General features: G+C 45.2%; 1 protein-coding gene and 7 non-coding genes across 8 annotated transcripts; 1 reads left to right on the top strand and 7 right to left on the bottom strand.

Annotated features, from left to right (window-relative positions):
* The first annotated feature begins 362 nt into the window (after positions 1 to 362).
* Positions 363 to 435, top strand: TRNAR-CCU (transfer RNA arginine (anticodon CCU)). The gene has a single exon. It is a non-coding gene; the product is annotated as a tRNA-Arg (tRNA).
* A 3,410-nt stretch (positions 436 to 3,845) lies between these two features.
* On the bottom strand, positions 3,846 to 14,767 carry RPL7 (ribosomal protein L7). The gene is made up of 7 exons (XM_078873853.1): positions 14,682 to 14,767; positions 12,385 to 12,532; positions 10,800 to 10,966; positions 8,660 to 8,797; positions 6,924 to 7,033; positions 5,389 to 5,599; positions 3,846 to 3,929 (listed from the first exon to the last, which is right to left on the bottom strand). Exons 1-6 carry the CDS (start codon positions 14,693 to 14,695, stop codon positions 5,391 to 5,393), a joined length of 786 nt encoding a protein of 261 aa, XP_078729979.1. The 5' UTR covers positions 14,696 to 14,767; the 3' UTR covers positions 3,846 to 3,929; positions 5,389 to 5,390.
* On the bottom strand, positions 4,621 to 4,712 carry LOC144947231 (small nucleolar SNORD12/SNORD106). Its single transcript, XR_013640011.1, has one exon. It is a non-coding gene; the product is annotated as a small nucleolar SNORD12/SNORD106 (small nucleolar RNA).
* LOC144947246 (small nucleolar SNORD12/SNORD106) lies at positions 6,648 to 6,740 on the bottom strand. The gene has a single exon (XR_013640018.1). It is a non-coding gene; the product is annotated as a small nucleolar SNORD12/SNORD106 (small nucleolar RNA).
* LOC144947252 (small nucleolar SNORD12/SNORD106) lies at positions 8,096 to 8,186 on the bottom strand. Its single transcript, XR_013640021.1, has one exon. It is a non-coding gene; the product is annotated as a small nucleolar SNORD12/SNORD106 (small nucleolar RNA).
* On the bottom strand, positions 9,697 to 9,790 carry LOC144947258 (small nucleolar SNORD12/SNORD106). Its single transcript, XR_013640022.1, has one exon. It is a non-coding gene; the product is annotated as a small nucleolar SNORD12/SNORD106 (small nucleolar RNA).
* On the bottom strand, positions 11,677 to 11,768 carry LOC144947237 (small nucleolar SNORD12/SNORD106). Its single transcript, XR_013640015.1, has one exon. It is a non-coding gene; the product is annotated as a small nucleolar SNORD12/SNORD106 (small nucleolar RNA).
* LOC144947243 (small nucleolar SNORD12/SNORD106) lies at positions 13,286 to 13,375 on the bottom strand. Its single transcript, XR_013640017.1, has one exon. It is a non-coding gene; the product is annotated as a small nucleolar SNORD12/SNORD106 (small nucleolar RNA).
* Positions 14,768 to 15,265: the final 498 nt, after the last annotated feature.

The following is a 15,265-nucleotide window of genomic DNA, read 5'->3' as shown; positions in this document are numbered from 1 at the left end:
TTGCAGGTGGGTGGGTGTGTGAGCAGATTTGTAGACGCGTAGCCCGAATATTTATTCTGTTAATTATCTTTCGCGCTAATTTATCGTTTGGTATCATGATGCCGATTCATCAACGGTTAACAACTGGCCAATATCTGAACTGGTGCTGAGCCTCACGTAGGTTTACTCAGCCTTAAATGAGTATCTGGTGCGGTGTGTAGGAACAACTGGCACTGGGGAGACAAAGGCGGCCGGGCGTGGTGCTGACCACTCACTCCCTCGTGTGCCGTGCTGGCCTTAATAGGTGCCACTCGCTAACAGCTTTTGCCCCAAAAGTCTGAGGTCTCTGTCTATGGGTTCAGGAGGTTGTGTGTCTGTGCGAAGCCCCAGTGGCCTAATGGATAAGGCACTGGCCTCCTAAGCCAGGGATTGTGGGTTCGAGTCCCACCTGGGGTAGTCATGGGTTTTTTTGTGAAGTTTTATATTTCGATTTAAAGCTTTCGTGACTGCAGGGATTCATCTTTTTGGTTCTTTCGGTAAAGTCACGTAGAAGGGAAATAATAAAATAATCAAATACAATTCTCACGACGTTTCGGCCACAACGCAAGCAGCCGTCCTCAGGTGAAGAACAGGGCTGTCGGAAAGACAGCGTTGTGGCCGAAACGTCGTGATAATTTTTTTATTTTATTTTTTATTTTATTATTTCCCTTCTACGTGACTTTACCGAAAGAACCAAGAAGAAGTTTTATATTCTTCATTTCACTTCCAGCCATTGCCCTTGGTATACAAACCGTGTTGTGTTATTAGTTGAAGTTGTGTGCCTTCAGCAAAAGTATTTTTTTGTGAGCGGTGGGAAAGTGGTTAGCACACTGCCCTTCGAAAACTCGGCGACCTTAACTCAATTACCGGACAAAGGCTAAAATGAGTGGCGAGTGATAGCAGACCCTAGGTTGACTCAGCCTTGAAATGAGTACAGTATACAAATGTACCTGTACAGGCCTTTGTAAATCTACTGCTGGATGAAGGCCAGCTCCCCACGCCGTATAGGTCATGAGCGTTGCTTGACCAGTGCGTGTTGAAGGGTTTGAATTAATATCACTCAATCTTGATTTGAAGCGTATAATGCCTCCTCCACTACAGTCTGATTCTCTCACCTGAAGACGGTCGCTTGTTGTTGCGATCGAAACGTCGTGATCTATTATTTTTAAATCCTTTATATTAAGTTCACTTACTTGCTTGCGTGCTTGCTTGCTTACGACCGTGCAAATATTTCGGTCATTTTTTAACCCACTTCCCGTGATCCAATCGAGCTGACATTTTGCACACAGACTCGTTGTGCGTGACAATTAATTTTCTTGAAAATTTTTTCCCAAAATTTTACACTGTTTAGGGAAAAAAAATTAAATATGTATTTACCAATTGCTTAATGGTGGCAGACAATCATCTGACCCATAGGTGGCAGCCATCTCAAGCCAGAGGACGAGAGGACTCTAGCCGCCACGCATATAAAGGATTTATAGTGAAAAATTTTGTTTTTACGGGTTAATTTTTTTCTACCTACGTGACTTTACCGAAAGAACCAGAGTATTAATATCACTCGCCAATTATTTTAGCCGTGAACGAGAATCGAACTTGGGCTGGCCGGGTTCATAATATGTATAGATCCGATGAGCAATAAAGCTCTTTATCACAGATTTCCACAGCGGAGTGCGCTAACAACTGCACCACCACTCCCACCCCGGCTTGATCTGTAAGCCGTATTCATCGTCGGATTTTCAGGTCACCGTTATGTTGTGCCTCGCTTGTTTGCATTGTATGCGTCCCATCCGTTACATTGACCTAACGGAATAATTGGCCTGAATTTATTAGATAAGCGACGAGCCTTTTGCCCGTCTAAGGGCGGGTGTATTGCAGTAAATCTGAAACTTGCAAGCAAAAAGCAGACCGCGATGTGATATTCATCGCATCAATTCGTGTGCAATTTGTAAGGGGGCGGTGACACAGACTTATTTCATGTAAAGGTGATAATCCCTTGTTCATCATGACGTCCTTTTTACTTTGATGTCTCAACAGCGTTACGGAGACCGCGTGACGTGAGGGTTCTGCCTTTGTAGTGAGGGTTGTAAGTTGACACCGAGGAGGGGGGAGGCGCCTCGGCCCCCCATGTGGAGTGACGTCACCCAATAATTATTATGAATGGGAGGGGGAGGTGTCTATTTGGAAGACGTCACCTGTTCATGATTTAATGAGGGGGGCTGGTAGACGTGGAGTGACGTCACACACTGACAACCATTTACGGCCTTCGACCAGGAAGGTCACAAAAAAATTGCACACGAACGACGCTTTCACGCAAGCATCCGATGCTCCTTTTTTGTTGAACTATTATATGTTGGTATTGGCAAAGGTCCCATGATGTAGATGCTCACCCCGAGCTCTCATTACCCTGATAGTAGCATTGTCTTTGGACTGTGTACGCCTTTTGGTGTCCTCTGGTCTAACACCGTTTGAGACGAGGCTCAAAAGAAAGCTGTCTCTGGTGTGGACCAATCAGTTTCAAGGACAATGCATAAATTATCAGTGTTTTTGTTTGAATTTGACGGCAAGTATTGTGTTTAATGCAGATATGAATCCTTGTAAAAAAAAGGTTTCAGTTTTGTTGCCAGAAAAAAGTGTAAAAACCCTATTATTTTTAATCACATCTATGTCAACCCCTTATCAGTACCTACTTTAGACCAATTCAGTTCTCATTGGTCACCCCGTGCCCTTACAAATCTCAATATTTATCCAAGAAATCCTATTGAAACGGCTGTACGCCGTATGGACCTGAAACTCAATTTCCATGTACAAGAATACTGGTAAACCTTGTGGGTTGACAGGTGTCCAATCTTTTCAAGTTCATTTATCTTAACAGCACCATCAAATGCATCTATGGGAATAACCATATCCTCGACTCGTAGATGGTCCTTGCGGACATTTGCCAGTTTTCTCGCGTTCACACAAACCAGTCCCCGTCTCTGCTTAAGACATCTCAAAACCGGCCCAGTTTTGCTAAGACAGTATGGTTGAACTTCTTTTCCACCATATGTAGCCAACCGTGCCTAGAGGTGCGGATTCAATGCTCTTGAAATGATGCACTTCCACTGCCGGGCCTCAAGGTTGTGCAAAAGATGTTGACATATATGGCGACATTGATCTCGTAAATTTGTAGGCGATGCAAACCAATATTTAAAATTCCGTGTGCTTGTCAAGACTGCTGTTTGACATGGAGGTCTATAGTTCTCTACATTTTAAATACTATGGGACTCTGGCTAAACCAGGCAAATGTAGATCTTTGGCAGTGGGCCCACATACTGTATTGCTTTGTTCAAAGCATTAAATACACTTCGTCTCCATGGACTCATATTTAAGGACTTGAACACAAGCCAAAGAATGCAGTCCAATTTGTGGGTTATGCCAGTAGCCGGATGTTGGAGGTCGTCCCATCATTTTAGGCAGGGATTGAAATGTTTAAATTATGTTTCTAACTTAACTTTTGGCTCAACCATCAACATAACAGGGCTCATCAATACCATAGACCCGTTGCACATGCCAGACCCTTCCTTACCTGAAATGCTCAGAACTTGCAGAATTCCATTTTTCTGTGCAGTGAAGTGTAACCAGGTGAGATCAAGACCACGAGTCTGTCAGTGACATGGATATGAGTGTGAGAACGGGGGAGTCGTCACCGTGTGTTTTTTCACACCATTCTCCTAACCCACCTTCCCTGTTTTGATTCACACTCATGGCCGTTATCGCCTAAGAATATCTAAAATTGCTGAAAGGCAAACCGGGTGCACGTAAAAAATGACCCACGAGGAGCAGGTGCGTGAATTTTTAAAACGTTTATTGGCATCCGTTTGAGCTGGGCAGACTGGGGCAGGACAGGTGGAAGTTGGTCTCGACTTGTAATGCTGCAAGAGACAAGAGGGGATAGCATCAGCAACACGCACAAGGGGGCGGGGCGCAAACCAGAATTTCACTTGGGGCCTGTGACATTCATCAATTGATAAATTGCACCAATGATGAATGCATTGCATAGGGCAACGTTGAGGAGAAATGCACTTAAACCATTTATGTATTTTGCTAATTATACACAAATGTTATATTCCAAGTGATGGGAGCGGAATTCAACAGGCATCACAAAGGAATTGATTCAATCGCGACCCTGAATAGTGACATTTCATCACGCGCATATACAGGTAACAATTCACCCCACGCCACTGCACGAGCCAATGAATGGGGCATGTTTTAGGTGATCATAAAGAATACAATTTTGCCTGTTTGCACAATGTAGTTTGCAGTCTTCTGTTTCACTTCTACTGGTTCTCTGTTCAGTTGAACTTGATGTCACGTGAGTTTCATTCATTGCATCTCTTTCGCAATGACTATTGGCCAAAACAAATGCAAAAATAGGTATTGACCAATGCCGACACCATTAATTCAATGTATTTCTAGTGAACTTATTACAAAAACTTTATCATTGACTGCCTGGAGTAAAACCCATCGGAGCTGTTCACCCCGTCAAGAACCCAACTTATAACAAACATGGCACTTGAATAGCATCATGTGTATGACAGAACAACGCTCGCTTGCTCGGAAAGGTGGCTGGCGTCAGTCTTTATTGGCTTAAAGTTTAAAGACATCTGCACTGTCGGTCAGATGGGGAAAAAAGTGACGTCATCATCCGCCAGCCACGCAGCAAAGAGGGGACCACTGCCGAGGACGTGCACCACTGCTCTCCGAAAGAGACGTGTGTGTGTGTGTGCGGCGATCACTCGAGCGGTGCATTAGCCAACTGTTAATGTGCAGTCTAAGGCTTTCAGGGCTTATCGATATCGATTACAGCTCAAAAGACAGTGGTGGAAATTTCACATTCGTACGGTCGGGCATGAATGTGTCGCGAACCTTAAGCTTTACCCAGTAGACAATAGCTCAGGCAAACGTACATTTCTAAACATCTATGCCTCAGAAGTTTTTCAAATCCTATCGAACATCACCATCCCCTATCACACCACAACCCACACAACTACTGCCATAACCACCATTGCTACCAGCGGCAAAACTACAAGCAGCATCACTTTCACTACTCCCACCAACACCAATCAACACCATTACTACATACTCTTCCACCAGTTACCTCAACCACCATTGTCATCACACAATAGCAACAGCCAACACCACATCATAGTATCATTGCACTACTACTATCATTGCAATCAGCATCACTACCGCTACCACCACCAGTTGCCACAACAATTGTCACCACCACCAACACAACATCTATCACCACACTGCCACTACCACCACCACAATCTGCCACAATCACCACTAAAGCTACCACCACCGCCGCCGCCAGCCAGCACTGCTCACACTCAGTTCATCTGTCGCACGAGGCGGTTGATCTGGTCCTCGCGGTTGCCGGCATCGCCGCCCTCGACGTAGTGAGTCGTCTTCTTGCGCATGCCGCCGCGTGGGGACGACAGCTTGAAGGGCCACAGGAAGTTGTTGGCCAACTTGAAGTTCTTGCCGACCGTGAAGATCTCATGGATGAGGTCCTCGATGCATATGATGCCAGTCTTCCCTGTAAAGGCACACGCACGTAATGTGTTTAATATACAATAATAAAAAGTGGGCCGATCCTGGCCCATCCCCCCCCCTCAACCAGTATATATACGAGGTAGTATATCTCTTGGAATCTCTCATTTACTTGATGCAGCAAGCGTGCTGTGACGGTTCCACCTGAAGACGGAAGCTTGTGTTGCCTCCGAAACGTCGTGATTTTTTATTTTACTTTTATTAATTTTAATTTTTTACCTATGTGACTTTACCGAAAAAACCTAAGAATATGAATACAGCTGTCAGTCCACTGCTGGATGAAGGCCTCCCCTGCCATCACCACCTCCCACGCCCCCCTCCGCCACTCACCGCCCACGGCTTGCCGTGGACAGGTTCAGATATTACCTAGCCACTAATGTTAGCCATTGGCCGAGAATCAAACCCAACAGCCAGAATATGAGTGCAGTGTGCAAACTACTGCAGAATGGCTTAAAAAAAGTACATTAAAAAATGTGTAAATTATTTATAAGCAGACTGAAACGTATGCCAAATATTTTTTTATCTCGAATAGAACATCAATATAAACAAATCCTCTATGTTAATGTGCACAATCTCCAAATCACAAGCAGATTATTAGACGCTTTGAAGGAAAGATTATTTTAAAATGTACCCAGTTCAATATCAAGCACAACTAAATGTGTTCTTCTACACAAATTAACAGCGACTGATAATCAGGGAGTGCTAAAAAAAATCAATAACCCACTAACCATCAAAGTCCAAAAAGCAGGCTTATGTCAAGTCCGTGGATTAAGTGCACATTAAAAAGGCAAATCAAATTCATTGTGATCATCTGTGGCGAGATGAAATACAAACCAAAAGTAGATTGTAAAGTGCTCCAATAAATCTGGTAAGGAATACCTTTAAAACATATTTGTGGGCTGTCACAATGTTTCAAAGACACGCCTCCATTATAAGATTACTGGGACGCATGGCCTAAGTAAGGCCAGTAAGTATCTCAAAATTATCTAGCGCGTTTGTGGGCTGCATCTTTTTGAAAAGGTGCCTGGCAGCCTGGGTCAGAGTCAGTCGCACTGGCTTATAACAAGTGGAGTCATCCGCATCGTCGATCAGATGGGGAAAGAAAATTGCTCATCACTCTCCGACCCAGGCTCGGCACCGCACAGATTCCCGATGGCAGCGGCCACTGGTGATGTGCACCTGGTGCTGTAGCATTACTCCTATTGCGAGGGCTCACAAGGCGATGTTATTCCCCCCCACCCCCCCCGTGAACATTCAGCGGTTGGCGTGTGGGACACAGTCGCATCCGTCGTTGGTTGCGGCGCACGAACCGAGGTTCTTCTCGATGAGCGAGTTGTCGGTGAGGGGGATGCGCTGCTTCTTGATCTTGCCGAAGCCACGCTTGTACACGAGTTCCCGCACCGTCTTCAGGTTGGGGTAGCTGCTCGCGCAACGCACACACACGACACGCGCAAACACATACAACACGCTCAAGAGGTCTCATTTTAATGGTTTCCGATTTAGGTGTGAAGCATTTATGCAAGAGGTGGGGGGGGGGGTATGAGGGGTGGCACAATCATTCTCAAAGATGATTCAATATGAACCAAGCTACTGTGTTGATATGAGGGACTTATATTTATTGGAAACTGGCCAAATTATGTCAAGGTCTGCCCAATAGTTGGGAGAAATACCACAACCAAAATAGATATTACCCAATATGCAAACACATTTTGCTCTAAAAGCTACAAAGATGTTTCATAACTCAAGTCTTAAAGAATATTAATTATACAGGGACAGATAGATGCAGGCAGATGGGCCACTAATAATTAAAAATTAAATCATAAAAACAAATCTGCTACATTTAGATTGCGATTTAAATAAAAATCAATTGGTAAACAAATCTAACAAATTCACCAGATTCTTTGGGTCTTTCATGTAAAGTCACGGAGAGATAGGTTCAAAGAAATGAACAAAAAACTACGATGTTTCGTTCGCAATGCAAGCGGTGGTCATTAGGCTGAAAAAAAAGACTGTACAGTAAAACCTTGGATTGCGAGCATAATTCGTTCCGGAAACGTGCATGTACTCGTATATCAAAGCACTCTTATATCAGTTGTGATTACGTGAGGCTCAGCAGACAATGCGTATACACGTACTACTCGTATTGCAAGACCTCGCTCGTTATCAAATGAATATTTATTGAAAAATTTTGCTCATCTTGCAAAACACTCGCAGACCAAGTTACTCGCAATCCTCGCAATCCAAGGTTTAACTGTACTCAAGTATATAATACAAGGTGGTGGCCAGTAGAGGGCAGTACAGCAAAATATATCATTGCAGAATACATTGTCCCACCCACACATTTTCCACACGTCACCATTCTGTACCGACTAGTGTGGTGAAGCATGATCAAATGAGCCACACGGAAATGGGGAAGCCCTTAACCAGCAGTGGCTTTGACAAAAAAAAAGATCTGTACATGAACTATAAGGGCACTTGGCCTGGGTCAGAGTCAGTCGCACTGGCTTAACAAGTGGAGTCATCCGCATCGTCGATCAGATGGGGAAAGAAAGTTGCTCATCACTCTCCAACCCAGGCTCGACCCTGCAGATTACATCCCATTGGCCACTCGGGTTTCCCACCACACGCATAACACGCCTTGAGGATGAATCGGCCACACGTCTCTAAGTAGCAAGGCCCTTATTTAAGAGTCTTGAGAATGAGGCTTTCCTGGATAAATACTTGTCACTGTCGTTATTAATCGGAGCAGAACAACAATTGGTTGGAGTTTTGAGCTCCAAACCCAGCGATCCAGAGTTCGATTCCTGGCCACGCCTAACATCGCTAATCAGTGTACTTAATTAAGTATGGTCAAATAATCCCTGATAGCATGGGGAGGCCTTCAGTAGCTTCAGAAAAGTCTAAATTATGAATTGCAATACTACGTGCAGGTATTTCTTTTCGTACCGTTAATATTCTCAAACATTCAGATCTGCCAAGTACCCACAGTGCTAAGGGGGGGCCCCCCCCACCCCCCCGGGTGAAAACGGTCAAAGTTGCCACTCACCCCCAGGCGATGTAGGGCTCTGCGATGCGCAGCATGTTGATGGACGCCTTGTTGATGCGCACAAACACACCGTTGAAGATCTGCCGCAGCCTCAGGAGCTGCAGGACCTTGCGCACCTTGGGGCTCACCCCGTTGATACTTCACAGGGAAGAAGGCAAAAGAAAAACACGCGCACAAAAATCAACTAACGTTTCATCCGCCGTTCGTCTGTAAACAAGCGACAGCCACGTGAATAGGCAAAGCCACCAAATCACCCAGAATGGGACAGATCAATATCAACTCTCATAAGCAACGCAGGTTTAAGCCTGCTTAGTGATTTGATAGGAGACTGCCGTGGCCAGATGTTGAACTTATTTCGCACCGTACGTAGCCAACGGTGCTCATTGGAGGTGCCAGTACAGCAATGGATTCTTGATTCTCAGAATCAAAATCTTTATTTAGACTGCAAGAATCCAGTGAACTATGGAAGCTCTATTTCACAGATGTCCAGTATCTGTGATAGTTTTCAGTTCTAACTACCCCTTTAGATACGTAGGTTTTCTCCCACTTTGGCCAAACATCCCCGATGCAGAACACTTCTGAGATTAAGTCATGAGACCCTGAGGCTTCTTCTATGGGTAAATAAACGTCATTACCTCCCCACACTGGTCAAAGCACATTGGCCAAGACATGCAACATAAATGTGATAGTACGGAAGTAACATCCTTTGCAGCACTGCCCTCTGCTGGCCCACTACATACACTCCCCGTTGCATTTTACCCGCCTTGTTGTAAATAGATTTTACTCTTAAGTGCCCAAAAACTTATCTAGACAAGTGCCATTTACTGTATCACCTTCACCTTACAATTTAACTGTGTGGATGTTTACACGACCTTTCAAACACAGACCCACACGTGTAAAGCTATCACTGGATATTTGCAGTCCTCCAGAAACGTGGGTGCGTGCAATCACTAATAATTCCACAAGGCGATGCTGCCAAAAATTACCCACGCCCTGCGTAGGCGTGGCTTACAGTCAGTAACAGGCTACATTCTACAGCGGCAAGTTCAGACAAGAACTGGCAAAAGTTGCTTCTTACTCCGCATTTACGATCAGATGGGGAAAGAAATTGTGGTCATCATTACAAGCCGCTGCAGGTTTTATTTACACTTGCTAGGCTAATCTAAATAGAAATCACACTTTCCATAACCGTATTCCACACCTATTTTTCCATGTGGAATGTGAGATTGTGCATACATTTTAATGGAGTAGTGGTGCAATGGTCAGCACAATCTGCTACAAATCCAGCAACCTGTTTTTGGATTTCATTTTTCTTTCGAAACTAATTTGCCTTCTCAAACTCAAAGCCGCATTGAAACGAGAGATTACATTTTTATTGGACGACCGAACCTGGACAGACCTGGTTGAAATTAACCCCTGGATCTATGTCCATCAGTCTAAGGGACTATACTTGAGTCTCTAGGTCCTATGCGAGTCTATGGGTCTTACAAATAAAAGCACGCACAAGGCAGAACTCCCATTTCATCTCACCACAAAAATACCACTGGACAACCCTACAAATCTGTGACGCACGCGTGTATGAATGTTTAGTAATAGTTTCCAGATTCAGCAAACAACTTGGATCAAACACTTTTAATGTAGCTGCCCAAAAGTTTTGGAACTACCCCATTCAGTCTCTTGGCATCTCCATTCTGCCAACTGACCTCATTTCAACTATTAAAATCACTAAAGTTTGTGAATGTAATTTGACAACATAATTGCAGCTTAGGTTTTTTTGCAAATCAGTAATTGTGGGGGGGGGATACATTTATGAATTAAAACATGTTGTTTTTACTCCATGTCATTAAATAACAGGTTTTTTCCCCATTTTTTCTGGCAAAAAATAAGTGTGCCCGACCCGTGTCAGAGCCCCCCCGCCCACCGCCAGCAAGTATTATCAGGGTTCCTAACAGGCCCGGAGTCGAGATCCTCACCATACTTCACCCTTTTAGGCTGCTACGGCAGCTTACGCAAGAGGACACAAGACGTTTTGGCACAACGGTCCTTCGTCCGACCATGCGTGACAAAAGTTTTACCCCCGTCAGCATTCGCGGCTTTCAAAACCACGGTTACGAGGGGGGACAAGCAGCGAGAGAGTTACCCGCGAATGCGGATGACGAACGCGAGCTTGGGCTCGGCGGGGACGTAGAAGTTGCCAGCCTTGCGCGCCATCCTCGCCAGACGGATCTCACTGCGCTCCTTCGAGTGGTACTCCTTGACGTACGCCTCGGCGCGTTTGTAGATCAGATGGCGCGTCACCCGACGGTTCTGTGCGAGGACGCGCGGGAGAAAAAAACATGCGGCGGGTGGGCGGGGAGGAGATCATTAGCAAGGTAGTTGTAACAACATCAACAACCAATTTCACCAATCCCCAATGGTCAGCGTGATGTTATATGGGCAATCAGCTATTGCTTAGATGGCAACAGTGGATTGATGAAGATGTTGATGTTTATCATAACTCCCAGTTCAGGGGGAGCAATTGTCTCTGGCCAAGTTTACCACAACCATTTTCGACTGCAAGTTTATTTTAGACCGATAATTTTCCAATTTACTGTAAACAGCATCTAAACGTGACTATCTTGGTCAAGGTTAATTTGTCAATCCACTCCTGGATGGTGGCCTCCACACGCTGTGTGGGTCGTGGGGGTTATCTTGATCATACTTCATCACGCTAGTCATAGCAAGTTGATAAAGGTAGGAAAGCGGACGCTGGAGCGTGCAGTGCAACAATGGATTCTGCTGCAGTCCTCTGCTACTAGAAAGCCCCATGACATGTTTCTGTATGGTGTCACTCATCCACGCAACATCCAGGCTCAACCCCACTTAGCTTCAGCCCATTTGATGGGGATGTTTAGAAAGTCTTAATTAGACGTATAGCATATATACCACTAAAAACCTTGCTAAAGGCCATCTCACATTTATATAAACTCACACGGGAATTTAGTTTCATTACAAAATATGGGTTTCTCTTAAGCTCTGTGCAGCGCGTCAGACAAAACTGGCTTAGTGCAGTTTGCATCGCCACGGTCGATCCGATGGGGAAAAAAGTTCAGTCATCATTGCACCGCACGGCCGCCATTCAATGGCGAAAGAGAATCAACATATCCACAACTCAATAATATGGCCTGGTTACAAAATAAAACTACATCATAGACGCGTCAGCAGTACACGTGCAACAATTCTCCACATTAGCAATGTCCACACACCATATATCAGGTACGCATTTAAGGATCAGTTGACTGATAATTTAATTGGTACTCATCTCCTGTTTATAGCCCTGAGCCATTGGTGGAAATTCAACATTGCTATGGCAGAGATGAGTTTAATCATAGGGCTACCACTTAACTTCCCAACAAAGTAGTTCTCATTATCAACCCTCGAGGAATGCTGGGCTAAGTCAACCCCCAACCTGGATTTTAACTCACAACCTTCCGGCCGCGAGCCACTTGCTCCACTACTGATCTACCTGGTCAGACAACACACCGTACCAGAAATGTATTAAAGGCCAAATCAGCTTAGGGAAGGCCAACTAATGTTAGCCGGGGTCAGAAACCGAATCCAGGTGTGATGGGTTTATAGCGCGAACCACTATGTTATGAAGAACTTCTTTCGCACCGGAAGTAGCCAACTGTGCCAATCGGAGGTGCCACTTACACTGGCGCGGTCACGCGGTTGTCGAAACGTACCAAGCGATCACGAACACGCTGCTTGGCCCGCATGGTGCGCATGGCCTGGAATGCCTTCCTCCTCTTGAGCAGAGACTCGGGCACCTGGGGCACTTTCTTCCCATCCTTTTTCTTCTTCTTCTCCACCGGCACCTCCTCTTTCTTCTGTCTTAAAAGACAAAAAGGGGAAAGCAGACGCACAGTTGGATGTGTCAAGGTTTAACGGATGCGTTCGAGATGGATGCGAGGACTTGGCTAAGTGTGTTGGTACATGTTTGATCTTGAGCTTTGGATGTAAAGGCTGGGGAATCACGAGTATATGATTAACAATCAGCTACGAGATGGCCAGATGGCAGTACAGAAAGTGGATTCTTGAAGCTTTATATGCAGATCATTTGATGTTATACCACTGTATGCATATTACGTTTTAATGGGCACTCCAGATTCCTCCCATATGAAAAACTGTTATACAGCGGCATTTGTTTAATTCCTCAACTGACTTGAAGACTAATATGGACTTATCTGGATATATTATATTACCCGATGAATGCACGCAATGAATTAGCCACATCCAGATTCTTTACCAAGCAAAAGGACAGTCTACAGACTCGCTTCTAAAACGGTTCGTTTGCCACGTGCTAGCCACGAGCTTCTCAAACGCCAATCATCTCAGCAGATATATTTCAGCAATGAGGTCTAACAAAACTGGATGGAGCTGTGAGCGCCATGGATTCCAGGCCACACTACCAGTCCTGGGCCTCTCCCTCCCTCCTTTCGCCACAACCCACACTGACCATCGCGGTGAAGTATGATCAAATAGCCTCCCCCCCCCCCCCTCCTCGACACACACAGCGTGGGAAGGCCGCCTTCGTCCCGCAGTGGACAAGAGCTGTATATATTTATAACGGATTTATATAAACTGTGCGGCGCATCAGACGTAACTGGCTTAGTGCAGTTTGCTTCGCCACGTTCGATCCGATGGGGAAAAAAGTTCAGTCATCATTGCACCGCACAGCAGCTTATCATCATCATTATTATTATCACCGAGATTCCTTCCCATCGTCACGTGTTGGTCACCTAACCCGTTACGGGACCGCGGTTCCTCATCGCAACGTGGTGCCACTCGGTTTAATTTGAGAAAGTTTTTTTCCGAGTCCATATAACGTAAGCCCTTTTTTACAGTTATCAACAAATGTTAAATTCGTGTGTCTCGTTATCGAAGAGTTATTTGCATACTAAATTATAGTTAGAACCGCTCACTCATTACATTAATACAATCACTCACCATGAACGCAAGCCAAACCGTCCTAGATTACACATTACAATCCCGCACATTACACTCGACACCTTAAGCAGACTGCACGCACTACACTTATGACTTTACACAATACAGCAACCCTCTGCACAAAGCCACATTCCACTAAGTACTGTATACACGTTTACAACGAGCAACTCAAAATTACCAAACACACTTTACTCTCGGGTTAACGCATTACATAACATAAAGTTAACCGATTACACACCAATGAAAAACAGGAAATGTTAATCAAGAGCATTACATAAAACATCACGTTCACGCTGCCCCTTGGCTACAATTCACCGCCGAAAGCCTCCTCCGCAGTTGCTGATCCATGGGTGATCAATGACCATACTTCACCACGCCGGTCAATGCAGGTTGACGGCAAGCGGAGCCAGACCCAAGACTGGTTGAGGAATCACCGCCGATGTTAAAACCGTGGTCTGGAAACTCGAGTGGCCGGCTTCACATTTAAGATCGCTATAGCCAACGCGCGACCGCTACAACCCACGTTTAGCAATGTAACATAGTCCACACCTCGACGTTAATGCCAAATGAAAGAGAGGTTAACACAAAGTATCCACAGTTTACCGCACGCTAAGTGACACGCGGTCCTGTTTAGAAAAAGGCTTTGCGCTACAGAGGCCCAAGCTAGCGGTGGGCTTTCGCTATGACCTATTAACGCTCAAAACTCAAGTCCACAACACAATACCAACAACGCGAGATTATTAACCACCGAATAATCAATTACAAATAAAAGCAATTACATTACATTGACCCTACGCTTGAACAGGCCTCGCCTCTAGGCTCCTGTCGTGTAGGCCTCACTCAATGCAGCAACTCTATTCACTCGCGCCTCAAATCACAACAAAAAAATACAAACGGTCAAAATTAATCGGCAAATAATTATCCACGGCGATGAACGAAAACATCCTGTAGAATTGCGACAAGTTGTTTTGATGAATAGACGCGTAGTTTGTAAGGATTGACACGGATCGCGCGACGCTGGAGAGACACTTACTCTGCGTCCGCCATTTCGCCCGGGGGGGAAAGAGGGGGACTCACGCATGCGCAGTGCACTTAGAGGCCCCGCGGTCACGTGGTGCGGGTCCCCCACTGATTATGTTTCGTAGCTCGGATAAGCAGCCGCGAGTGAACGCGCGTTTGTATTTTATAGCTCGCATAGAGCGACAGCAAGACTTATCAAAATTTCCGAAATGTAAGACCGATTCTGAACGAAAGACGCGCTCAAACTTTCGGGTAACTTTGGCGGGGAGGGGGGGGATGCGTTAATAATCGGCAGAAGACCCCCTCTATGGGCAGCCGTATTCCAGAATATGTTTATGAACTAGATCTTCAGTGTCTGAATAGTTGTAGTTTGCGTGTCTCTCTCTCTGTGGTCGCGCGGATTTTTATCCGGGTCCTCCGGGTTTTCCCTCCACATTTATAATCAACGTGCGTTTAGAGCATTTGTGGCTGCTATAAACTTCCACACGATAAGCCAGTCCGTTGAGCTATCATTTGTGGCCAAGTCGCTTCTGAAAAAAAGCTACATAGCTCAGTGGGCCTTAGCTGGTAAAATAAAATAAAGTTCGCGTATAGGTA

Source organism: Lampetra fluviatilis, chromosome 2, assembly GCF_964198595.1.
Source record: "Lampetra fluviatilis chromosome 2, kcLamFluv1.1, whole genome shotgun sequence".
NCBI lineage: Eukaryota > Metazoa > Chordata > Hyperoartia > Petromyzontiformes > Petromyzontidae > Lampetra > Lampetra fluviatilis.
Note: the sequence above shows the minus strand (reverse complement) of the source record. Positions and strands in the feature narration are given on the sequence as shown.